Source organism: Pan paniscus, chromosome 18 (assembly GCF_029289425.2).
Source record: "Pan paniscus chromosome 18, NHGRI_mPanPan1-v2.0_pri, whole genome shotgun sequence".
NCBI lineage: Eukaryota > Metazoa > Chordata > Mammalia > Primates > Hominidae > Pan > Pan paniscus.
In genome coordinates this window covers 23,576,851-23,603,014 of record NC_073267.2, presented here as the reverse complement: position 1 = coordinate 23,603,014, position 26,164 = coordinate 23,576,851, and the positions used below count along the sequence as shown (strand labels likewise).

At 53.2% G+C, this 26,164-nt stretch overlaps 1 protein-coding gene across 2 annotated transcripts in view; it reads left to right on the top strand.

The window, feature by feature from the left end:
- The first annotated feature begins 10,612 nt into the window (after window positions 1-10,612).
- Window positions 10,613-26,164, top strand: part of LOC117977931 (putative L-type amino acid transporter 1-like protein MLAS) — a 38,090-nt gene continuing 22,538 nt past the window's right edge. The window contains exon 1 of one of the 2 annotated variants that reach the window (XM_055099986.2): window positions 10,613-14,303. In XM_055099986.2, the coding sequence (XP_054955961.2) occupies window positions 13,766-14,303 (538 nt within the window). In that variant the 5' untranslated portion in view covers window positions 10,613-13,765. The remainder of the gene's footprint in view (window positions 14,304-26,164) is intronic. The other variant, XM_055099985.2, reaches the window with a different exon arrangement.

Here is a 26,164-nt window from a genome sequence, read left to right as displayed (position 1 = left end):
GTTGAGATTGGACAGCGGTTCCAGTGATCACAGCGAGCATGTTCTGAGCAACGCCATAATCTATCACACACAGACACACAAGGCATCCATGGGAGTTGTCCCAGGGTCATGGGTCTGCATGGTTTTTGTTTTCTTCCTTTTTCTTTTCTTTCCTTTTTTTTTTTTTTTTGAGACAGAGTCTCACTCTGTCGCCCAGGCTGCAGTGCAGTGGCTCGATCTCAGCTCACTACTACCTCCACCTCCTGGGTTCAAGCAATTCTCCTGCCTCAGCCTCTCGAGTAGCTGGGATTACAGGCACCCATCACCACGCCTGGCTAATTTTTGTATTTTTAGTAGAGACGGGGTTTCACCATGTTGGCCAAGCTGGTCTTGAACTCAGGTGATCTGCCCACCTTGGCCTCCCAAAGTGCTGGGATTCCAGGCATGAGCCACCGAGCCCGGCCTCCTTTTTCTTATCTAAATAGTTTCATTGCTTTTTTTTTTCTTTCCAAAAATTAGTTAATAATCCTTGTATACATTTTTAAAAGTTATACTATTGGGCTGGGCGTCATGGCTCATGCCTATAATTTTAGCACTTTAGAAGGCTGAGACAGGCAGATCACTTGAGGCCAGGAGTTTGAGACCAGCCTGACCAACATGGTGAAACCCCGTCTCTACTAAAACTACAAAATTAGCCAGGCGTGGTGGTGCACGCCTGTAATATCAGCTACTTGGGAAGCTGGGGCAAGAGAATAACTTGAAGCCGGGAGGTGGAGGCTGCAGTGAGCCAAGATCGCACCACTGCACTCCAGCCTGGACAACAAGAGCAAAACTCCATCTCGAATAAATAAATAAATAAAAATACAAAAATTAGCCGGGCATGGTGGCGTGTGCCTGTCGTGCCAGCTACTTGGGAGGCTGAGGTAGGAGAATCACTTGAACCTGGAAGGCGGAGGTTGCAGTGAGCTGAGATGGCACCACTGCACTCCAACCTGGGCGACAGAGTGAGACTGTCTCAAAAAAATAAAATAAAAAATAAATAAAAGTTATACTGTCATTTTTTTCTGGAAATCTTAAGAATCTATAGCAATTCTGTCTGTCCAAGGCAGTTCAGAGCCAAAGGCGTGCTGCCTATGCCCCACCCCCGCCCGGCAGACTTTTCTCAGCAGTCGCAGCAGGACTTAGCATCTCTGGCTCATCTCTTTCCGAGGGCTCCAGGTGAGCTCTTAGAGGGTCTTTCAGTCTCCTGGGCCTGTGAAAATATTCCCTTATATACAAACCATGGCATGATGTCATTTGCACGTGGAGATGTGGGATGCAGAATATCTGCCTACCTCCAAACCAGAGCTGTTGGACATGGGGAAGGCTTTTGTTGAAGGTGGCCCCTTGTCAGCAAGGCCCTTATGCCACTCAACAAGCATATATGTGACAAGTGCCCATTCTGGGTCTGTGCCACCAAGAGAGGGTGGGAGGGGGGCAGGTGTGGAGGGGCGGCACAGGAACAGGGCATTCGTCTCAGAACACTGCTGTCTGGCAGGAAAGTAGAAACGAAGCCAATAGTATTAAGCCAGGGTGGCCGGTGTCATATAAAAATGCAGGGCAGGAGCCCCTTATCCTGAGCAGGGGAGCCAGGGAGGCACATGTCCTGGAAGGCGGGGAGTTTTCCAGGGGAGGAGAAAGGCTGCCTTTCTGAGACAGTCAACAAATGTGCAGACCACAAATGTGGATGAGCACACTGTGGTCATGGCCCAGGAGGCCACGTGCACCATGCGCGCGCAATTCTAAGGGGCGCTGGATCATCACGCAGGGCTAACTGGCCCAGTATGCTGTCAGCATGTAGACATAATCTCACTTCTGAATTTAATTAAATGCGTGAGTTGCCTCACAGAGTTCATAAGTATATTCTGTGAACAAGTGAGATAATACATAAAAAGTCTTTTTTTATTTTTTATTTATTTATTTTTTTTGAGACAGAGTTTCCCTCTTGTTGCCCAGGCTGGAGTGCAATGGCGTGATCTTGCTCACCACAAGCTCCACCTCCCAGGTTAAAGTGCTTCTCCTGCCTCACCCTCCCGAGTAGCTGGATTACAAGCATGAGCCACCACATCTGGCTAATTTTGTATTTTTAGTAGGGATGGGGTTTCTCCATGTTGGCCAGGCTGGTCTCAAACTCCTGACTTCAGGTGATTCACCCACCTTGGCCTCCCAAAGTGCTGGGATGACAGGCATGTGCCACCACACCTGGCTAATTTTGTATTTTTAGTAGAGACAGGGTTTCTCCATGTTGGCCGGGCTGGTCTCAAACTCCTGACCTCAGGTGATTCACCCACCTTGGCCTCCCAAAGTGCTGGGATTACAGGCGTGAGGCACCGCATCCAGCCATAAAAAGTAGTCTTTTAGTTCCTTGAGTGAAAAGTAAATTCAAATGTTACTTTAGCATTTACATTATAGGTGTTAGTTATCTATTGCTGTGTAACAAATAGCTCCAAAACATAGTGGCTTTAGGAAACAATCATTTGGGCCGGGTGCAGTAGCTCATGCCTGTAATCCCAGCACTTTGGGGGCCGAGGCGAGTGGATCGCCTGAGGTCAGGAGTTCAAGACCAGCCTGACCAACATGGTGAAACCCTGTCTCTACTAAAAATACAAAATTAGCCGAGTTTGGTGGTGCATGCCTGTAATCCCAGCTACTCGGGAGGCTGAGGCAGGAGAATTGCTTGAACCCACGAGGCAGAGGTTGTAGTGAGCCAAGATCGCGCCATTGCATTCCAGCCTGGGAAACAAGAGCGAAACTTTGTCTCAAAAAAAAAAAAAAAAAAAAAAAAAAGACTTGATCCAGAACTCAATGTTGGGTCTGAGTGTGGCTTTTCTGTCTGTCTTTCGTGATGTTGTCTCTCTCGGCAAGCTCATTCTTTTGGTGGAAAGAGAGCTACCACTCGTGCCAGGATGGTTTCCATTAATTCATGTAACATTTATTGAGTGCCAATTACATGGCAGGCTCTATTCTAGACTCTGGGGACAGAGCCTAGACTGTTTCAGGTCTGAAGAGCCTTTGCCTCGGAGCTCACGTTCTGACGGAAGGAGGTAGACCACGATGCATCAACACAGAAAGTCTGGGGTGGTAAGTCACAGGGAGAGGACATGGCTGGGTGGGGAGGTCTCTTCTCCAAGGGCAGAGACCAAAGGAGGAGTGAACCACATGGCTACCCGAGGGCAGAGAATTCCAGGCAGAGGCTGGAGGCAGGAGCGCCCTTCTGGTGTTCAAGGTGCAGCCCGAGGGTGAGGGCGGCCAAGTGCAGGGGTGAGGAGAGAGGCATGGGAGGCAAGGGTGGGTACTGGGGCCCCATAGGCTGGGTGGAGACTTTGGAGCTGCTGCTGGGTTCTGAGCAAAGGGCATTTTCGAGTGGAAAGGCTCGGTTTGGCTGTGCTGCCAAAGAGTTTTCCAAAGTGGTCGTTCCTGTCCTTGCCAGCAGGTCATTGTGTGCTTTCTGGAGGGTGTGCCCAGGTGTCTCCTGTGGATTTAATTTGCACTTCCCTAATGGTTAATGATGTGGAGCACTTTGTGCAGATTCATTGGCCATCTGCATATCCTCTTTCACCAGATACCTACTTGAGCCATTTGCCCATTTTTCTCTTGGGCCGTCTGTGGTTTTCTTAGTGATTTTTAGGAGTTCTTTATATATTCCAATTATAAGGCCTTTGTCCATTTTACAAATCTCTTCTCCCACTCTGGGGCTGCCTTTCACCCTCTTTTTTTTTTTTGTTTTTTGTTTTGTTTTGTTTTTGAGATGGAGTCTTGCTTTGTCACCCAGGCTGGAGTGCAGTGGCGCAATCTTGGCTCACTGCAACCTCCACCTCCCGGGTTCAGGTGATTCTCCTGCCTCAGCCTCACGAGTAGCTGGGATTACAGGCGTACACCACTGTGCCTGGCTAATTTTGTATTTTTAGTAGAGACGGGGTTTCTCCATGTTGGTCAGGCTGGTCTCGATCTCCCGACCTCAGGCGATCCGCCTGCCTCATCCTCCCAAAGTGCTGAGATTACTGGCATGAGTCACCGCGTCGGGTCTGGATCAAGCTTATAGCAATGGTTGCACCTGATCAGTTACACAAGCCAATAGGTGCCCTTTCATGTAAGCCAGTTTGGGTTTCTTTTTACCTATTACTTGCTTGGAAAAAATCCAAAATCAGTACAGTGTTTTTCTTTTCCTTTTTTTTAGATGGAGTGTCGCTCTGTCACCCAGGCTGGAGTGCAATGTCATGATCTCAGCTCACTGCAACCTCTGCCTCCCGGGTTCAAGCAATTCTCCTGCCTCAGCCTCCCGAGTAGCTGGGATTACAGGCACCCGCCACCACGCCCAGCGAATTTTTTTTTTTCTTTGAGACAGAGTTTTGCTCTTGTCACCTAGGCTGGAGTGCATTGATGCCATCTTGGTTCACCACAACCTCTGCCTCCCAGGTTCAAGCAATTCTCCTGCCTCAGCCTCCCAATTAGCTGAGATTACAGGCATGGGCCACCACGCCTGGCTAATTTTGTATTTTTACTAGAGACGGGGTTTCTCCATGTTGGTCAGGCTGGTCTTGAACTCTCAACCTCAGGTGATCCACCCGCCTCAGCCTCCCAAAATGCTGGGATTACAGACGCAAGCCACTGCACCCAGCCTATTTTTTTTTTTTTCATTGTTAGTAGAGATTTGGTTTCACCATGTTGGTCAGGCTGGTCTCGAACTCCTGACCTCAGGTGATCTGCCTACCTTGGCCTCCCAAAGTGCTGGGATTACAGGCATGAGCCACCGTGCCTGGCCCAGTATTTTTATTTTCATAGCATTAAAAAATATTCCTGCCAGAAGAGAGAAAGTTTTACAATCAACCTAATTACATTATCTTCCAATGTTACCTTACAGTCAGATAAGCACAGAAAAATAAGAAGATGCTAATCTGTTTCCCAAGGTGATAAAAGCCGTTTCATTCCGGGGAGATAAAGAATAAGTAGGTTAGGTCAGGCGCGGTGGTTCACGCCTGTAATCCCAGCACTTTGGGAGGCTGAGGTGGGCAGATCACCTGAGGTCAGGAGTTCAAGACCAGCCTGGGCAACACGGTGAGGCCCCATCTCTACTAAAAAAAAAAAAATGCAAAAAATTAGTCGGGCATGGTGGCAGGCACCTGTAATCCCAGCTACTTGGGAGGCTGAGGCAGGAGAATTGCTTGAACCCGGGATGCAGAGGTTGCAATGAGCCAAGATTGTGCCACTGCACTCCAGTCTGGGCGACAGAGTGAGACTCCGCCTCCAAAAAAAAAAATACAAAAACTAGGCCCACGCCTGTAATCCCAGCACTTTGGAAGGCCGAGGCAGGTAGATCATGAGGTCAGGAGATCAAGACCATCCTGGCTAACACGGTGAAACCCCGTCTCTACTAAAAATACAAAAAACTAGCTGGGTGTGCTGGCATGTACCTGTAGTCCCAGCTACTCGGGAGACTGAGGCAGGGAGAATTGCTTGAACCCAGGAGGTGGAGGTTGCAGTCAGCCGAGATCGTGCCACTGTACTCCAGCCTGGGCAACAAAGTGAGACTCCATCTCAAAAAGAAAAAAAAAAAAAAAAACTAAGGCTAGGCACGGTGGCTCACGCCTGTAATCCCAGCACTTTGGAAGGCTGAGGTGGGCAGATCATGAGGTCAGGAGTTTGAGACGAGCCTGGGCAATATTGTGAAACCCTGTCTTTTCTAAAAATACAAAGAAAAATTAGCCGGGCATGTTGGCATGCACCTATAATCCCAGCTACTGTGGAGGCTGAGGCAGGAGAATCGCTTGAACCTGGGAGGCGGAGCTTGCAGTGAGCTGAGATGGCGGCCACCGCACTCTAGCCTGGGTGACAGAGCGAGACTCCGTCTCAAAACAAAACAAAACAAAACAAAATCTAGCCAGAAATCGCTTGAACCCGGGAGGTGGAGTTTGCAATGAGCTGAGATTGTGCCACTGCCCTCTAGCCTGGGCAACAGAGTGAGACTCCACCCCTCCATGCCCCCCCAAAATAAAGTGTCTGGCTCTTTAAAGGAGATCACACTTGGTGGTGATGCGGGTGAAAGAGGATTGGGTTGAAGGAGTCAAAGTAGAAGTGGGAAAGCACCAAGCTGGGAAATGGGCACATTTCTGTTCTGCGTCTAAGGTGATGCTCCTGACTTCGATTCCATCGATCAAGAGGAGTTTGCTGAAGGACAGGGTGTACAGCTGCCTTGCCCGCTCCTGAACCAGGCCCGGGGTGAAGTGTGTTGTGCACATTCAGCAGCTCCAGCCCCGCTGTGGGTCACACTGACATGCTGGGCCCAGCCCACGCCCCAGAAGCTCGCAGCGCCGTTGGTCTGGGGAATGGTGTTTTAGGAGAAACTCCTGAAGTGACAGGATGGTGTCATTGGGCATAAGGGCCATGGCACTCCCACTGAGTTGCGACAAGTTCTACAAAATCGTCCCTGGTTTTTAATAAGGAAACTGAGGCTCACTTGACAAGTTGAGAAAGTTGTCGCTGACCCGCTAGGCCAAGGGATACGCAGCATTTCACTCTTGCCTTCTCTGATTTGTGCAATTAGTCAAGGAAAAAGTGCAGCAAAGAGAGAGTCCTGAACCTTAAAACCCAGGAGAAAACTTATCCTACAATGCCGGGCAGTTCACGCTGATGGAAGCAGCAGCCAGAGGAAGGCACTTGGCTGGGCTTCCTGCAGCGCTGTGAGAATAGCCCGCTCCTCTGGTGGGGAAGGGGTGACACAGTCAATGGAGGGGGTGGTCTCTGAACCTGGAGCTTGGGATGGGGGCAGACAGCAGCTATTCAGCCATTCTCCATGGGCTGCCCATTTCCATGGGGACCTGGAGACAGAGAAAGGCCCAAGCGGCCAGAGGGGCCCTGGGCTCCAGTTCTACCAGCCCCACATTGACATCGTGTCCAACAAGATACCAAGAGAAGCAGGGAGTGGCTGACCTTCATTTTCCGTATCAACACAGGGGGCCCTCTGCACGCACCAACATCTTTGTCTCCTGAAAAATGGCCTTTGTCAGTTATTTTTAAAAACTGGTGTTAATCCTGGACACGGAGATACTCCCAGGAAGACATCCGAGCCTGGACACACTGAGATGAAACCACAAACACTCCGAGAGAAAATGACATTGATTCCAGCCCTCAAAGCAACGGGACAAAAAACAAACAGGAGGCTTCCCTCCCGCCCCAGGGGCAGCGGCCAGTGTCTGCGGCTCTGCGGGAAGGGCTCTCACTGTGACCAGATTGTGGCTTCTGATTGTATTGTAGAATTTCTGGCCCAGCTTTTAAGGTTCAAGGCTTCCTCCCTTTGCTTTTATGTTATTTTCTCGTTTAATAAAGATACACCTGTGTGAGAAGCATTGCCTGTTCCCAGCTGCCACCGCCTCCTCCTCCTCCGCTTCCTCCCCATCCCCAGCACGTCCTTCCCATCGACCCTCCAGAGAACCAAGCTCAATTCAGAGCAGGCCATGTGCCCAGCTACATCCCCTCAGCCTTGCCCCCCTGAGACAGAATCCACATTCCTGCCCCTCTGCCCCCACCCTCTCCTGGCAGCCCACTCTGTGCCGACCAGAATATCGGCCCCCTCCCACCCCAGGGCTCTTGTGGCTGTTCTGATGGACCTGAGGGCACCCTTCCCCGCCCGCCCCACACCACCTGCTCAACACCTGCTCCTCCTGTTCCCTCAGCCTGAGCTGAGCCCCCAGATGGCACCTGGCACACAGCGGTGCCCAGCAGTAACGGAGCTGTCATTTTTTGACACTTGTCCCTCCTGCTGAAAGGTGGGCTGTCCATGCACTGCTGCATCCCCAACTCTGTGCCCACCAACCCCGTCTTGATAAATGGTTCCTCCATCCACCCGACGCCACAGGCAATCTCGGGAGCCCCCTTGGGCCCTCCTCTCCCCTCACTCCTTGCACCCAGGGCAGCAGCACGCTCTGCTGGAGGACCCTCAAACTGCTGCCTATTCCAAGTCCGTCCACTTTTCTCTGTCCCTTCTGCTGCAGCCTGAGTGACAAGCTGGGCTTCCAGTTTAGCCACTTCCTTTCCAGCCTCTTCCCCTCTTCCCTCAAATCCCTTTTTCTTTTAACAGTGGGTTTTTTTGAGAAACCGACACTTGGCCATTCTGCTGCCCTGTTCAAAACTGAGGCTTTCCACTAGGCTTGGGATCGAGCACGAGCTTCTCCCAGCAAGTTTCGCAGCCTGGCCCTCTTCCACGTCACCTTGTGTGTGTGGGCCTCTGGCTGGGGTTGCTGTCCCCACGGCTGCTTCACAGTCACTCCTTTCCATCCTCAACCAGCTCTCAGACACTTGTCCCAACCACGGTCTCCCTGTGTCCCCTCCCCAGCTGTTGGCATCAGGCATGTGTTGCTGCATGATGCTTGCATCCCCCTCTGGAATGTGAGCCCCCAGGGGCGGGATCCTCAACCATTCTGCTTGCCCACGGCACAGAATAAACGAATAAACGCGGTCGGGCGCCATGGGCTGCAGTGCTCCCACTTGTAAGCTCGGGGACTGCTGTGCACTGCCCCTGGGCCTCCAGGCGCTGCTCCCTCTCCTGGGCTCATCCTCCTTCGTCAGTGCCAGCCCCAGGCAGCAGCATCCCCTCCCCCCGCACCCAGGCTCCTGCACATCCCACGTTATCACAGGGGTGCACATGAAAGGGTCACCCGCAGGCTGGGGTGTCATGAGGACATGCATTCTCACAAAGCCAGGCGTATGTCTAGCTATTGTGAAATGTTTGCTGAGTCAATGAATGAATTGCAGGATACTAGATGGATCTGGCTACAAATGTTTAGAAACTACCTTAAATCCAGTTAACTGGGGGCTGTCATCATCGAGAAGTCTAGACAAAATGAGTGACAGGGAGCAGGTGTGATCAGACATGGAGCAGACATGGATCACACATGGAACAGACATGGCTCACACATGGAGCAGCATGGACCACATGTGGAACAGACACGGTTCACACGTGGAACAGACACGGTTCACACATGGAACAGCATGGACCATACATGGAACAGACACAGATCACACATGGAACAGACATGATTCACACATGGAACAGACATGGTTCACACATGGAGCAGCATGGATCTCACATGGAACAGACATGGTTCACACATGGATCACACATGGAGCAGACATGGTTCACACATGGAAAAGACATGGTTCACATGTGGAGCAGCATGGATCACACATGGAGAAGCATGGAACACACATGGAACAGACACGGTTCGCACATGGAACAGACATGGCTCACACATGGAACAGCATGGATCACACATGGAGCAGCATGAATCACATATGGAGCAGCATGAATCACACATGGAACAGACATGGTTCACACATGGAACATACATGGTTCACACATGGAACAGACATGGTCCACACATGGAACAGACAGTTCACACATGGAACAGACATGGTTCACACATGGAGCAGCATGGATCACACATGGAACAGACACAGTTCACACATGGAACAGACACAGTTCACACATGGAGCAGCATGGTTCACACATGGAGCAGGCACCACTCACGCATGCCGTAGCATGCATCAGCCTGGTTTTCGGGCCCACACAATAGAAGTCATTGTTTTGGTGGTAAACAATATCCACCTGGATATTTTCCAAAATAGAGAATTGAATTATAACCTACAAATTTCCATCCTCACATGGAAATTTGACCTGGTTGAATGGCATCTGCCCTGCAGCCACTGTGCCCAAAACTGAGAGGTGGGGCAAAGTAGCTGAAGAAAGCAGCGCTGAAGCTGGCAGCTGCAAAGAGTGCAGGGCCCTCCAGTCTCTACAAAATTCACAGCTGCTTCCAGCCTCATGCTGGGACGTGGGCTGAGCAATGAATTCTTCTTGCAATCCAGGGCAGAGTGGAAGAAAGTTCAAGGTGAGCATCAACTCATTCAATCACTTAACAATAGGCAGGTTTGGCTCATACTGCAGAGGCCAAGCAGGAGAACCTGGCTCCTGTGTCTCTGGAAATGTTAAAATGCCTGTCAACAGGAAAAAAAGATCTGTCTCTGCCATCCTGAAGGTAAGTTTGCCACCTACGCACTAAAGATTAAGGCCATATTTTTTCAATGTTGAGATTATTCCCTTTGTCTGCAAACAGGGCCTTAGGACAACAGCCCTTTGTTCTCTCACAGTCCCGGAGGCCAGAGGCAAACATCAAGGTGGTGGCAGGGCCAGACTCCCTTGGGAGGCTGCAGGACCCCTCCTGCCTCTTCCAGCTTCTGGGGGCTCCAGGTGTCCCTTGACTCAGAGCCGCCCACTCCCATCCCCGCCTCCATCTTCACGCTCCAGCCACTGAGACCACGCCCGACACAGCAAGTGTGGGCTGCTGCAACCGCTGTCCCTCCGTGTTCCCTCTGCACACATTGGAAAGAAAGTCTGAGGGTGGAAGCCAGGCATTCGGCCAGCCGTGGGAGCACAGTTCGGCAGTGACGGCAACACCAGCAGCTCAGGGTCCTCCACCCGCCAGCCCCGGGAGCACAGTTCTGCAGTGAGGATGACACCAGAGGCTCAGGGTCCTCCACCTGCCAGCCCTGGGAGCACAGTTCTGCAGTGATGGCAATGCCAGCGGCTCAGGGTCTTCTACCTGCTGGTCCCCAGGAGGCGGGCGCAGGTGTCTCCCTGCTTCACAGAAGAGGAAACTGAGACTTTGAAAGCTGAGCCGAGTCACTCGCCTGGTGCCACATTAACCAGCAAGTGGTAGAGGTGAGATCTGAACCCAGGACCGTTCGATTCTAGGCCTGAACTGCTTTTATCTTTTGGCTGTATAGTTCACACAGAACATAACATTAACCGTTAGTCATTTAAACACGTACAAATCCGTGGTGTTTAAGTCACTCCCAGTGTTGGGCAACCATCCCCATCATCTAGTTCCAAGACATTTTATCACCCCAAAGAGAGACCCCATCCACTCAGCCCTCACTCTCCATCGCCCCTTCCCCCCGCCCTAAGCAGCCACGAATCTCGTCCGTCTCTCTGGATCCTCCTGTCCTGAACATTCGTGCACTCGGAATCATACAACCCGTGGTCACTGACCCTTTCACATAGCCCAGTGTTTTCAGGGGTCCTGCACATTGCAGCGCGTCTTCCTGTGTGCAGCTGAATGACGCTCCAAGGGATGGCGGACTACGCTGGGTTTATCCATCATCCACGGATGGACGGGCCTGAACTCTGACCCTGGCTCCTACTGTTGCTTCCATGTCATCTTTTTTTTTTTTTTTTCAAGACCAGTCTCGCCGGGCGCAGTGGCTCACGCCTGTAATCCCAGCACTTTGGGAGGCCGAGGCGGGGGGATCACGAGGTCAGGAGATCAAGACCATCCTGGCTAACACCGTGAAACCCCGTCTCTGCTAAAAATACAAAAAATTAGCCGGGCATGGTGGTGAGCGCCTGTAGTCCCAGCTACTTGGGAGGCTGAGGCAGGAGAATGGTGTGAACCCAGGAGGCGGAGCTTGCAGTAAGCCGAGATCGCGCCACTGCACTCCAGCCTGGGTAACAGAGCGAGACTCCGTCTCAAAAAAAAAAAAAAAAAAAAAAAAAAAAAAAAAAAAAAAGACCGGTCTCATTCTGTCGCCTAGGCTGGAGTGCAGTGGCGTGATCTCAGCTCACTGCAGCCTCAACCTTCCCCAGCTCAGGTGATCCTTCTACCTCAGCCTCCCCAGCAGCTGGGACTACAGGTGCACCACCACCACGCTGGGCTAGTTTTTGTATTTTTTGTAGAGACGGGGTCTCCCTATGTTGCCCAGGCTGGTCTTGAACTCCTGGGCTCAAGAGATTTTCCCACCTTGGTCTCCCAAAGGGCTGGCATTACAGGCGTGAGCCACCGCGCCCAGCCTCCAAGTCATCTTTGACACGCAGAGCACGCCTGAGAGCAGCAACAAGACTAATGTTGGGGCCAAAGCTAAGAAGTGGGGCGGAGCCTCCCTGGTGGCCAGTCGTCAGCCCAGTGCCTGAAATGCATGCAAAGTCTATTTTTATTTTGCGTAGTTGAACCTGAGCAAAAAATCTGGCCCTACAATCTCTAACCTTGCTCCTAACTGGCACCTACCCTATTGCACAAGAAGCTATCTAGGGGAGGACTCAGTGAGCACTCGGTGAGTTTGTCCAGCCGTGGTGGTACTGTCTCCTTCCCTCTGCAGGCACAGCGGGAAGAATAGGGCGGATGGAGGGCTCTCTGCACCTTCCACAGCCAGCAGCGTGGACGGCAGATTACAAGTTAGTATCTGTGTGACCTCCGCACTCCCCTGCCGGTGGCTGCCTGGGCTGCTGAGATTTCGCTTGGTTTTATCACTGCAGAGGAATGCCCGCCATACCGGGGGGGCGAGCAAGGTCCAGAATGACAAGCCGTGGCATTCCTCAGCCGCCCCCTCCCCGGGGTGGGGCCTGGACATTCCTGGCTGCAGCTAGAGGTCCCAGCACGACAGGGATTCTGACCCCCCCTCCACCACAGCTATTGTTCAGAATTCTGTGGATTCCAGAGGCATCTGCCCAGCAGACTGTCTTGCTGTGAACACCCAGCTCTGCAACCGGTGTTTGCGTGTTTGCCCTGGGAGGCTGAACGCTCACCCAGAACAAAGGCCTCCCCACATGCCTGCTGTGAGCTTCCAAGGACTCGTTAGGACACACGCCAAGGAACCCCGGGTGGGGGTGATACCGAGGAGCTTCCTCCCTGACCCACACACACCCTTTGAACAGGTCTTTGGCTGCTCACCAGTCTGGTCAATCTCAGGGCAGTATTTATATTCCTTCCCGTTTCCAGGCCTAGGAGCCTTGGCATCCTGCTCTCGCCTCTAACTGAAATTACCTCTCAACCCTTTTTAGCTAAGATGCCTCTCGCATTCCCCAGGAATAACAAGCTTTAAAGCCCCTTCACACTGAAGCCTGCCTTTGAATTCCCCAGCTAGATTTGGGGGTGGGGGTCTTATGGCTCCCGGTGAACCCCCGGTTCTGTTGATTAAATTGAGCTCAGGCAGATTGCTGGCTTCCCAAAGCCTGTGTTATTACTGCTTCTCAAAGCTACGGGCACCGGATCGCCATCTTTGGCAAGATTCTTTTGGGATACAATGGGAATTACTGGGTGGCCTCGGTTCGGTTCTTCCCTCGTCTCAGTTCGCGGCTCACCAGCCACATTGATGCAGCCCCCAGGCTGGAAGGAGGCTGCAGGAGCTTCCCCTCAGGTCATCCTCTCATCCCTCCCCCGTGCCCCAGGAGCTGGTTGTGGGGGCGGTTCCATCCCCTCGGCCCATCCGGGACAGGAGCCTAGGTTCCCTTCGGGGGGTACCCCAAACCCCATCCTTGGCCTCAGGCCAGCCCTGGTGCACTGCCCGCTCCCAGGCTTGACGAGAGGCTGCGGGCCAGTGGGTGAAGGGGCTCGCCCTGACTGCCAGGCCCCGCCCAAGCGCACCCGGGAGGACGGGCTGGGATGACGCGGGCGCCGGGGGGGGTAGGTCGCGAGGCCGGGGTCTCCATGGCGCAGGAGTACGGGGGCCTTCGAGGACCACGCGGGCCTGGGAATCGCCTGCCAGGCTAGGCCGGACGACGCACATGCTCCGAGCGGGGTCGAGGGGGCGGGGCTGAGGGCCGCCGACGGGCCACAGGGCGGGGAGGAGCCGCGGGCGGTGGGCGGGGCCAGTGGGCCGGGGCCTAAAAGGCGGCGCGGGCAGCGGGCGGCGGGCGGCGGGCACAATCCTCGCTTGGCTGCGGCTCTCGGGTGTCCCAGGCCCGGCCGGTAAGCAGAGCATGGCGGGTGCGGGCCCGAAGCGGCGCGCGCTAGCGGCCCCGGTGGCCGAGGAGAAGGAAGAGGCGCGGGAGAAGATAATGGCCGCCAAGCGCGCGGACGGCGCGGCGCCGGCAGGCGAGGGCGAGGGCGTGACGCTGCACCGGAACATCACGCTACTCAAGGGCGTGGCCATCATTGTGGGCGCCATCATGGGCTCGGGCATCTTCGTGACGCCCACGGGCGTGCTCAAGGAGGCAGGCTCGCCGGGGCTGGCGCTGGTGGTGTGGGCCGCGTGCGGCGTCTTTTCCATCGTGGGCGCGCTCTGCTACGCGGAGCTGGGCACCACCATCTCCAAATCGGGCGGCGACTACGCCTACATGCTGGACGTCTGCGGCTCGCTGCCCGCCTTCCTCAAGCTCTGGATCGAGCTGCTCATCATCCGGCCTTCGTCGCAGTACATCGTGGCCCTGGTCTTCGCCACCTACCTGCTCAAGCCGCTCTTCCCCACCTGCCCGGTGCCCGAGGAGGCAGCCAAGCTCGTGGCCTGCCACTGCGTGCGTGAGTACGGGGCGCGGGCCGGGGGTTGGGAGGTCGTAGTCCCTGGGTCCCTGCATCCGTGTGTCACTACGCCCCTGGCTCCCACATCTCTACATTTTTGCGTTCCTGGACCGTCCCGGCAGTTCTAGGCTAAGGTCATTGGTCCCAGAAACCACGTGCGTTTCTTTCATTCATTCTTTTACACTTCTCCCCACGGGCTGGGAATATCTTCAGTGACGGGACAGTAGGGTCCCTGCCCTGCCCTTCGGTGGGCATTTCATTCCCCCACTTAAGCGGTTCAGGCAAGTGCCAGCCTCCCGTTGGCCCCGCTGAGCAATACTCCCAGCCTCTTGCGTGGCACCCACGTGGAGTAACTGAGCAACCGGTTTATTGTTAAAGCTCCGATTGCTGACTGGTTGGTGAAAAGGAAATTGCAGTTAAAAAGAAAATTATTCATTTTTGCACTCCACACCAGCTCGTCAGGAATCAGTGACACGGGCTGACTCATAAGAAAACAGTAGTAATAAAATCGTGTGCGGGTAGTGACTGGTGCTGGTTTAGGCTAAGGGATCCCCCCTGAGGGTTGCCCAGTAGTGAGAGAGCGGAGCTTGGCTGCAGATTCAGTCTGTGTTGCAGTGAATGGACGTGCGGGTCCCAGGTTACTCTGGGAAACAGCCATGGGGCTCCTGTTTTGGTGGGCATGGTGCTGGTGTGTTCTTCACCAGGCCAGAGAGAACTGCTTTTCAAAATAGTTTTCTTTTCTTTTTTTTTTTTTTTTTTTTTTTTTTTTGAGATGGAGTCTTGCTCTGTCGCCCTGGCTGGAATGCAGTGGCGCGATCTCGGCTCACTGCAAGCCCCGCCTCCCGGGTTCACGCCATTCTCCTGCCTCAGCCTTCCGAGTAGCTGGGACTACAGGCGCCCGCCACTACGCCCGGCTAATTTTTTTTGTATTTTTAGTAGAGACGGGGTTTCACCGTGTTAGCCAGGATGGTCTCGATCTCCTGACCTTGTGATCCGCCTGCCTCGGCCTCCCAAAGTGCTGGGATTACAGGCGTGAGCCGCCGTGCCCGGCCTCAAAATAGTTTTCTTGTGGGATTTCAGGGGGAAAATCACTTGTACCAGATACCACATGATTTGGTTGGGTGGCGTGGGAAGGCGGGTCTTGGCAATTCTCAGGTTCATCCCATGGCAAGGATCGGCCTGGATCTCAGTAGTGTGTGTACACATTCAAGGTGGGAAGGGTTAATTTATAGTTGGGGTCTTGAGCCATGAAATCAGGGGAGTGGCTTCTGACTGGCAGGACCTGTTGGCGCTGTTTTCTGCCACACCGTACTTTGGGGAGAAGGGGGAGGGGGAGGCATTTCTTCATAAATGTGAGAATGCCCCGAGGCCAAGACTCAGCAGGGCTCTGTGTGGTTTCTCTGAGGCTCTGAGCAGAGCAGCCACACCACCATGCAGGTCAAAGCCGGGAAAAATCGTAGTAGGACAGGAGTGGGGAGAGCCTGTGGCTTCCAGCTGGGCGTTGGACATGTGAATGTAGGGGATGACTCTGATTTCTTTTTTTTGTCATTAGAATTTCACTGGTTCAGTCTCCCTCCCGCCTAGGTACATGTCCGCCTGGTATGTAACGACATGGATAATAGCTTATGCAGCCTGCACTCTTACCTTTAAAAAATGAATCCCTGTTGGCTGGGTGTGATGGCCCACGCCTATAATCCCAGCACTATGGGAGGCCAAGACGGGCAGATCTACCAAGGTCAGGAGTCCGAGACCAGCCTGACCAACATGGTGAAACCCCATCTCTACTAAAAATACAAAAATTAGCTGAGCATAGTGGCTCACGCCTGTAATCCCACCTACTTATGAGTCTGAGGCATGCTCCGGGACGTGGAGGTTGCAGTGAGTTGAGATCCTGCCACTGCACTCCAGCCTGGGTGACAGAGCAAACCTGTCTCAAAAAAAAAAAAAAGCAGCCCCTGGGTGCTGAGTGTCTGACTTCCTGTTGGTGCCAGGAGTGAGTTGTGGGAAATGCTTCATTGGCCACCAGGAAGGAGACATAGGATGGGGCGCTGCCTAGTCTTCTCTTTCTAATAAAAATCACATCAGTCATACATGAATTCATCATCATTTAAAAATTCAAACCAGCCAGGCACTGTGGCTCATGCCTGTAATCCCAGCACTTTGGGAGGCCGAGGCAGGCGGATCACCTGAAGTCAGGAGTTCGAGACCAGCCTGGCCAACATGGGGAAACCCCATCTCTACTAAAAATACAAAAAATTAGCCAGGCGTGGTGGCAGATGCCTGGAATCCCAGCTACTCGGGAAGCTGAGGCAGGAGAATCACTAGAACCCAGGAAGTGGAGGTTGCAGTGAGCTGAGATCGCACCACTGCACTCCAGCTTGGGCAACAAGGCGAAACTCTGTCTCAAAAAAAAAAGCAAAAATCAGCTGGGCGTGACGGCGCACACCTGTAGTCCCAGCTACTTGGAGGCTGAGGCAGGAGAACTGCTTGAACTCGGGAGCCAAGATGGTGCCACTAAGCTCCTGCCTGGGTGACACATTTCTCCTCCTTTACCACCCCCCAGCCCCAGAGTTTCTGTGGCTGACAATGTACGCTTCCGGAGCTGCTTCTGTTACAAATATATCGCTGGCCTATTTATTTAAAAGATCATAATGTACAACTTGTTCTCCACCTTTTTTTTAAGCCTAAAATGGTTTTGCCATGTTCCCAGGCAGTACGCAGAGGCTGCCCTCTTTAGCTGCTAAGAAGACTTCCCTGTGTCGGCAGGAACAAGTGTGCTCACCGCCCCCACCCCCCAACCCCCCCCCCGTAGACCCCTGTGGAGGGCATTTGGGGTTTCCCAGCTTTGTGCAAATGGGAAAAGGTTATGTGGTTTTTTGTTTTTTGTTTTTGTTTTTGTTTTGAGACAGAGTCTGTCTCTGTCGCCCAGGCTCGTTGCTCACTGCAACCTCTGCTTCCTGGTTTTAAGCAATTCTCCTGCCTCAACCTTCGGAGTTTAGATTACAGGCATGTGCCTCAGCCTCCCAATTTGCTAGGATTACAGGCATGAGCCATCGCACCCGGCGGGGTGTGGATTCTAGTGTAATAGCTAATGTGCCTTCCAAAGAGGCTGTACCAAGTCACAGGTTCCTGGATTTATTTTGTGGTAATAGGGCTTTAAAAAGTATTTTTATTTATTTATTTTTATTTTATTTTATGTTTGAGATGGAGTTTTGCTCTTACCCAGGCTGGAGTACAATGGCGCAATCTCGGCTCACTACAACCTCCACCTCCCGGGTTCAAGCGACTCTCCTGCCTTAGCCTCCCGAGTAGCTGGGACTACAGGTGCCCACCATGCCCAGCTAATTTTTTGTATTTTTAGCAGAGACAGGGCTTCACCATGTTGGCCAGGCTTGTCTTGAACTCCTGACCTCAGGTGATCCACCCGCCTCTGCCTCCCAAAGTGCTGGGATTACAGGCTTGAGCCACCGCACCCGGCCTAAAATAGCTTTCCAGCAGTCCTTTTGGTCCCAGTAGGTAAAGCCTCAAGGCAGGCTCTAGAGTGCCAGCCCTCTCTGACCCAGAGGTGAGGGTTAATGTTAATAGGATCCCTTTCAGCGAAAGTTAGGGCCACACTTCTCATGTCCGTAAGCCATTTGTACTTGTTTTTTTTCTCTGACCCACCTGTGTATGTGGTGAGTATGCGTGTATGTGTTGCTTTTTTTTTTTTTTGGAAAGTGATTTTCAGTAACAGAAAGGGATGTGCTCTCTGCAAGAGTGAATCTGTTCTTGCCCCTGTGTGTAAGGCAAGAAGGAGAAGTTGTGTTCTCTGAACAGGCAGACCCTGCTGAGAGAGGGAGGTGTGTTGGGGTTCAATCATTCTGGTGGGAAAGATATTAGAGATAGTTATAGAAATAGACACAAATCTTGGAAGGCCGAGAAGTTGGCATAACTTTGGTAATTAGCTCTGGCTGAAGGCGGCCTGATCCCTTTACCTTTAGTTAAACAAATAAACATAGAAATAAAAGAAAGGCAGAGTAGTTTACCTAGCTAGCTTGTTTACTCATATAATCTTAAGACCCTGGGTGCTTAAATGCTTTTTACTCGGGAAGTCCACAATGTCTGTTACACTCTAATGGTGTTGACTCAAGCTTTTGTTAATTAATCATACTGAATAAATGCGCGTCTGACTAGCTGATCAGGGCCAAGTAGCAACTGTTTACAGGACTCAGCCGGGAGCCTATAAGCGGCTGGGACCCTCAGCTGGACTGGCAGAGCAGAATATCTGTGTGTCTGTACTTTATTCATCTGTCACGGGGTCACGGGTCTGTAATGGACAGACTCCCTGCAGCTGGTGCCCCCTCGAAAGGAGTGCTGTCGCAGAGGTGGGCTTGGCTGAGGCTGGTAGAACTCCAAGCTGATTCTCAGGTCATTCTGACTTCAGCTCGGAGAAGGGCAGTGGATGTCCCAGGAAGGGAGACCCTGCCCTTGTAGGGGGACTTCTGACAGGTGCAGGGGGCAGCCTGGAGCCCGGACCAGTGGGCAGGATGGGCGCTCCAGGGTGTGAAGGAGAGGCTGGGCGTTTGATCTGTGGACATTGTTCCTGGAGCAGTGAAAAGCCATAGAAAGTGATTTATTTTATTTATTTATTTATTTATTTTGAGACGGAATTTCGCTCTTTTTGCCCAGGCTGGAGTGCAATGGCACGATCTCGGCTCACTGCAACCTCTGCCTCCCGGGTTCAAGCGACTCTCCTGACTCAGCCTCCCGAGTAGCTGGGATTACAGGCATGCACCACCGTGCCTGGTTAATTTTGCATTTTTTAGTAGAGACAGGGTTTCTCCATGTTGGCCAGACTGGTCTCGAACTCCTGACCTCAGGTGATCCGCCCACCTCGGCCTCCCAAAGTGCTGGGATTACAGGCGTGAGCCAGTGTACCCAGCTGAATTTTTTTTTTTTAAATGATCACACATAAGGTTGGGTTCCAGAATTTTCTGCTTAGGAAGGGAAAGGGCACCTTTTACCCCCTTAGTCCTTGAGCCTGATCCTACAGAAGGTACAGTGGCTTTCGGGTCTGGATCCTCAGCCCTCGGGCCTCTGAGGCTGCCTTGGGAGAGGGTACGGATTTGAGAACAAGGTTCTCAGTTTTGCTGGCTGGCTTTTCAGTCGCCCAGGCACGTCCCACAGAAAGTTTCTTTTTGTGAAATAATCGTGTGAAATGGGTTGGCCTCGGTGCTTAGAACCATCCCACTGACAGTGAGTGGAAAAAATCCCTTGCTTGTCAGTCTGGTTAGGAGATGAGGTCCTTTCACGCGTGTCTTTGTGTTGGTGCACTTTTCACTGGTCATAAAGATGAGAGGAACCAGCTCCATGTGTCTCTTTCTGGATGGCCATATGGAACTTGGCATGACAGTAGGGTTGTGTGGGTTATTTATTGCTTGATGAAGACTTGGCAGCGTGTACTGGAAATTCAAGCAATGCTGGGTTTTATCAGAAGGCGCAAAGGCTGGAGTTGAGATTCTGGCTGGGCCTGGATTTGGTTTGGGCAGTTTATCTGACCTCCCTGGGCCCCAGCTGGCTCTGCATAGTGAGTAGGGTAGCATCTACTCAAAGTCCCGGCCACAGCCGTGGACCGGCACTGGCCCAGGTGAGCTCTCAGTAAGTGGGAACTCACAGGTTCAGAAGATGCTGTGGGCCTCAGGGGCTTCCACCTCCAGGGAGGTGCTCTCAGAAGAAGGGCCTGATGGGCTCACCGCATCGTGGAGAAGATACCCCGGCTCAGTCTCAGTCAGTTCCCCAAGCGCATAGGTGTTCGGGAAGTGGCCTGCAGACAGCTCCTCCATGCCTCCTGTTTCCCTGTCCCAGTTGGGTGAAGCATGGGAGCCTGCTGGGACAGTCCCAGGCGTGCCGTCACGCAGGGGCAGGCCGTCCATCGGTCTTGTGGGACTCTGGCTGCGGGTGGCTGAGGACACCTGGCCTCATGGGAGACGGTGCCAGGGTCCCTGGAGTGAGGTGGGTCTCCTCCCCATGGCTGTCACTCCTCAGCAGATTGGTGTGGGCGGGTGTGCGTTTAGGAACCTGTGAGCTGAGACATTGTCCAGCTAGCATCAGGCCAAAAGCAACCAAGGCTTTGAGAAATCCACCTGGCCCTGCCGAGCCTGTTTCTGGCTGTGGAATGGGATTTGCCCCAGCGCCAGGTGTCTGGGAATCACAGGCCTCCGTGTGTGAAGGTGCCAGTTGCACGGGCTGTGACCGTCCCTCCACGTGCTTGTATCTCCTGCTCACTGTGCATGTTGAGCAGCCCTCAGCCTCACTGTCTTCTCCTTTGGCAAAAAGAAAGGAGCAAGGGAACAAAGAGAGGGAGGGAAGAGCCAGAGACAGGAGCCAGGGTTTCCTTTAGTCTGGAGCTCTGGGTGCAAGATGATGTCACCCACCCACACTTGGCACAGGCCCAGGGTCGGGGGGCTGTGGGTGGAAGTAGGAATCGCCACAACTGTCTCTGAGCCCCTCCCTAAAGGGTGAAGGGTGTAAGGGGTGGGTTTTGATGGCTGTGGGCTTAGCTGTGGTCAGTGGACCCAAAGCTGTGGACTCAAAGGCCAGTTGGCCAGTTAGCAGTGACCAGAGAGCAGAGGGGGCCTGTGTGTGTTTTGCCCCAGGGTCTTCAGGCTGCCTGGCAGCCTCTATCCGCCCCCGTGGTGTGTCCAGCACCCCCCTGGGGTATCCAGCACCTGTAACCTGTAGCCCCGCTTCTCAGTCCAGGCCTGTTCCAGGGCCCCCCCGGGGTATCAAGCACCTGTAGCCTGTAGCCCCACTTCTCAGTCCAGGCCTGTGTAAAACCTGGCCCTGGGTTGGGTTTTGGGATCCCTGCACCCCTCCATCCCCAACCCCCCACAGCTGGGACCCTGGCTTAGCTAGCAAAGGTTCTGCGTGTTTAAGGAGCTGGGTGGGCCCCAGAGCTCAAGCCGTGGGCTCATTGCAGGAGGCAGCCAGTGATTAGTGCTGAAGTCCGACTTTCCCAGCCAGACATGAAAGTGCCGCCGGCGCCTGGGCAGGTCACGCTGCATCTCGGGATTCGGGGCAAGGCCATAGGGCGAGTTCACAGAAGCACATGACCTGAGCCACACAGGAGAGCCTAACGGGCACTTCTGACCCTTTTTTCTTGGGTCACAGACCTCTTTCATAATCCAGCAGAATGTGGAGAATCTTGCCCAGGAATGTGTACCAGCCGCCTTCACACAGAAGGGTGGGCTGCGCAGACCCCCGAGGGCCCAGGCCAGGGTGAGAGCCACCCCCTGGAGAGGGGTGTCCAAGGTAGGACACACGCTTGCACCACCTCTTGGCACCTCTTGGCCACCACTTTCCACTCCAGCCTTTGAAGCCAGTGATAATCCCCAATTTACAGCTGGGGAAACTGAGGCAGGAGCGAGCCAGGAGCCAGGGGCCACAGTGCCCACCTCTACACTGAGGCCACCGTTTGTCATCAGGCATAGGGGAGCACACAGCCACGCCTGGGGAGTCTGGTGGGTGCCAGGGGTCTGGGGAGGTGTCAGCAAGACTGGGTGGCCCAGTCGGCCCAGGTAAGGACACAGGTGGGTCAGAGGCTCATCTGTGTTCCCCAGCAACCCCTAGGGGCTCTTCGCGCTCCTCCACCCTTCTCCATCCTTCCCAGACTCACATCCAGGTATCCTGGACAGCCACAGGGTTCTGCCCCCCAGTAGGCCTGGCCCTCCCTGGAGCATCACCTGGATGGCTGGCCATGGGCAGGCCTTGCCTGGCCCGTCTGCAGGGACAGGGCATGTGTATGCACGCAGATTGGTACTGTGTGCCCGCGCGCTCCCCAGAGGCCCTGTGGCAGCACCCCCTTCCCGCCGCTGCGCTTTTCCAACAGGAGGCCCCCCCCGCAGCGTCTCCTTCCCTGATTGTGGCCAAATCCTGAACTCTCCCTCTGGAAGGCGGACCCTCCGGGGTGGCCACAGCTCGTGCCCTCCGGGATCGTGGGAGGCGTCTCTTTCTCTGCATCCCTGGCCGTCAGACCGCCCCAGGTGGGGACCATTCTCTGGCATTGCCCGCCCCTCCCCTGCCCTAGGATTTGCCCACTATGTGAGGAATGAGCACCAACCTCCTATTCCGGGCCTTGGAGCGTGACGCCCGCAAACTCGATCCCTGCTGAGTCATCCTGACCTCGGGGTGGGCCAGCATCTGTCACTGCTGAGACACTATATGTGTGAGCTGCTTGTTAACGAGAAAGCCAGACTCTGTAAAATATTTGAAGAGATTTATCTGGAGTTAAATGTGAGGACCAAGGCCTGGAGGCCCTGAGGACATGTGCCCCAGGGGGTGGGCCACAGCTGGAGTTCATACCTTGTACAAGGACAGAAGTTACAGGCAGACATCAGTCAGTACGTGAAAGGTACTTGTTGGTTCTGCCGAGAAAGGCGGGACAACTCCAAGGTGGGGATGGGCTTCCTGGTCACAAGTGGGTTCAAAGATTTCTTTATTCTTTGTGTATATATATATATATATATATATATATATATATATTTTTTTTTTTTTTTTTTTTTTTTTTTTTTTTTTGAGATGCTTCTGTTACTCAGGCTGGAGTGCAGTGGCGTGATCTCAGTTCACTGCAACCTCCGCCTCCTGGGTTCAAGTGATTCTCCTGCCTTAGCTTCCTGAGTAGCTGGGACTACAGGCATGCACCACCATGCCCAGCTAATTTTGTGTTTTTAGTAGAGACAGGGGTTTCACCATGTTGGTCAGGCTGGTTTTGAACTCCTGATCTCAGGTGATCCGCCCACCTTGGCTTCCCAAAGTGCTGGGATTACAGGCATGGGCCACCGTGCCTGGCAAAAGATTTTCTGATTCACAATTGGTTGAAAGAGTTATTAGCTAAAGACCTGGAATCAATAGAAAGGAGTATCTGGGTAAGACAGGAGGTTGTGGAGACCAATATTGTATTTTGTTTTGTTTTGTTTTGTTTTTGTCACCCAGGCTGGAGTGCAGTGGCATGATCTCGGCTCACTGCAACCTGGTTCAAGCGATTCTCCTGCCTCAGCCTCCCAAGTAGCTGGGATTGCAGGTGCCTGCCACCACCATGCCTAGCTAATTTTGTATTTTTAGTAGAGATGGGGTTTCTCCATGTCGGTCGGCCTGGTCTCGAACTCCTGACCTCGTGATCTGCCCACCTCAGCCTCCCAAAGTGCTGGGATTACAGGCATGAGCCACTGAGCCAGGCCAAGATCTGTGTTTGAATGTTAGTGCTGGTCAGCTGTACCTGAATTCCAGAGGGAGGGGGTATAACAAGACCTGTGTGACCCTTCTTCCCATCATGACTTGAGCTCGTTTTTCAGGTTAACTTTGGAATATCCCTTTGGCCAATAGGAGGGGTCCCTTCAGTCACTTAGGGGGCTTAGAATTTTATTTTTGGTGTACGTGCTCAAACTGCAGCTGCTACAAAACCAAGGCCACGGTGACCCTGGTGCCAGTCCAGCTTTGTCCCTGTGCTCTCGAGCTGCTGGAGGCCAATGCAGGATTCTGCCCACAGCTCACATGTGTGGCTTCAGAGCCTGAGGGGTCTTGGGGCTGTGTCTTCACCTGGTACCGTGTAGGGGCCCTGTGAGCTGAGTCAACTGGAAGAGCCCAGAGCCTCTGCAGAAGGCCTGAGCAGGGCCTGGGCACTGTCCCTGGAGCTCTGAGTCCCTCAAGCTGTGTGGCCCGCAGCCAGGCGCTTGACTTCTCTGGCGTTTGCTTCAGAGCTGGGAGCCTGGGGTGGCGTAGGTCTTTGGCAGGGGTCAGGTAGGGGAGGGGCCAGCCAGGAATCAAACATCCCTGACAGGTGAGGGGGCAGGTGAGGAGGGCAGGACAGGAGCCCCTGGAGCACTTGTGCAGCAGCATCTGGACCGGTGCAAGCCCTGAGATGGCTTCAGGTCCTGCTCAGAGCTAAGGGCTCCCTGTCACCAGGGATTCTTCCATCACTGCACCTGCAGAGCCCATTGGGATTGGGGAGAGGCCCTGGCCTTAGTTTGGAACAGCTGCATCCGCCTGTCGGGTGTACAGGCTGTGCACTGGTTAAGCCTGAGCGCAGAGTCTGTTCAACGAGTTCATTGTGTGGTATTTGCTTCCGCTTGCTGTTGAGTTGGACTGGCCTGGACGCTGGCCAGGAGCCCAAGTGGACTTGATGCTTCTCTTTGACAGCCAGGATTGAAAAGCCCAGTCAAGTGGGCAGAGCACGAGGGTGAGATTTAGGAGACCTGGATGTCCTCACTTTGCCGCCCAGGAACTGCTGTGTGACTTTCAGCAAGTGGGACAACCTTTCTGAACTATGTTTACACCAGCTATAAAATGGAGGTGTTGGATTGGCTGCCACAAGTGTCCTCCACCTCCACAATACTGTAACTGGAGCGGGTTTTCACTCCTTTTTCTTGTTAGCATAACTGTTGGAGCTATGGAGGGTTTGGAGTGGGGTGCGGGTTTCTGGGCCACAGATGTGTGAGGCTCCGCACTTAGCCAGCGGTGGCAAATCCTTATCACTGGTGCCCACGGCTTCATCTGTGCCCTGAAGATACTAATGCTGCGGTGACTGGTCAGATTAATGGTGATGCTTTCATGGGGCGCCGTAAGACATGTCCGCGAGGTATTTCACCCATACAATGGGAGGCAGTGTTCCAGTCTGTTGGAGATAGGAAAGGGAGGCTCAGTCCCTGCGAAGGAACTTGCCCGAGTTCACACAGCATTTCAGCACCGGGTGGCCTGGCTTCAGAGTTTCAGAGGGAGGGGTGGCCCTTCCTGTCGGTCCTGGGGGTCTCCTGGAGTCAGGACCCTTGGGAAACCCAAATCCACCAGGACGCTTGCATCAGGAGAACCTGACCACATGAGAAGCTGCCCTTTTCCGGTTCTACTGCTTACCCTCGACTTGGGGTGTCGGCAAATTTCAGAGCTTGCCAAATCTGCATCTTCCCGGCCTGTTTAAAATGAATATGTCAGCCCCATTCTGGACAGCAGCTGACACCTCCTCTCCCATGCCAGCCAGGACAGTGTGGTTGGGTGTAACTCAGCCCCGGTTAAAAATGGAAAAAAGTGCAAAGACATGTGTTCAAGGCCTGGTGACAGAATTTGAAAATGTGACACCAGCCTGTTAGTAATTTGTTTTCACAGAAACCTGATTCAACACTGAGCAGACAGGTGGGGCCAGGGCCTTGGGATCATCTCTGTGCTTGCCCAGGGACATCTGTATGTCTGGCCCAAAGAGGGGGCCTTGTGCTCTGCAGAGACTGGACATCAAAATTGAGCCATTATAAGCAGACCATCCTGGCCAGGCACGGTGGCTCACTCCTGTAATTCCAACACTTTGGGAGGCCAAGGTTGGTGGATCACCTGAGGTCAGGAGTTTGAGACCAGCCTGGCCAACATGGTGAAACCCCGTCTCTACTAAAAATACAAAAATTAGCCGGGTGTGGTAGCAGGGGCCTGTAATCTCAGCTACTTGGGAGGCTGAGGCAGGAGAATCGCTTGAACCTGGAGGTGGAGGTTGCAGTGAGCCAGTATTGCACCACTATACTCCAGCCTGGGCAACAAAGTCAGAGTCTGTCTCAAAAAAAAAAAAAAAAAATGAAGTGAAGAAGGAGGAGAATACTTGGATTGGGATAAAGTAGAAAGAGTCACTGGATTAAAGTTAACTAAAAAACTCATAAACTTTAGAGTGGTATTGAGAAATTGTAAGGTGAACTGAAAAAGGCTCATGGGATTTTAGAGCCAAGAAGGCCTTGAGTGGCAGTTCCTACCTTAGTAGGAATAGCTTCAGTGGTGTGTTGCAGGTGGAACCCAGATTAAAGTGGGTTAAAAAGTAAATGAAGGCAAGGAAGATAAATTTTTCAACAGGTTTG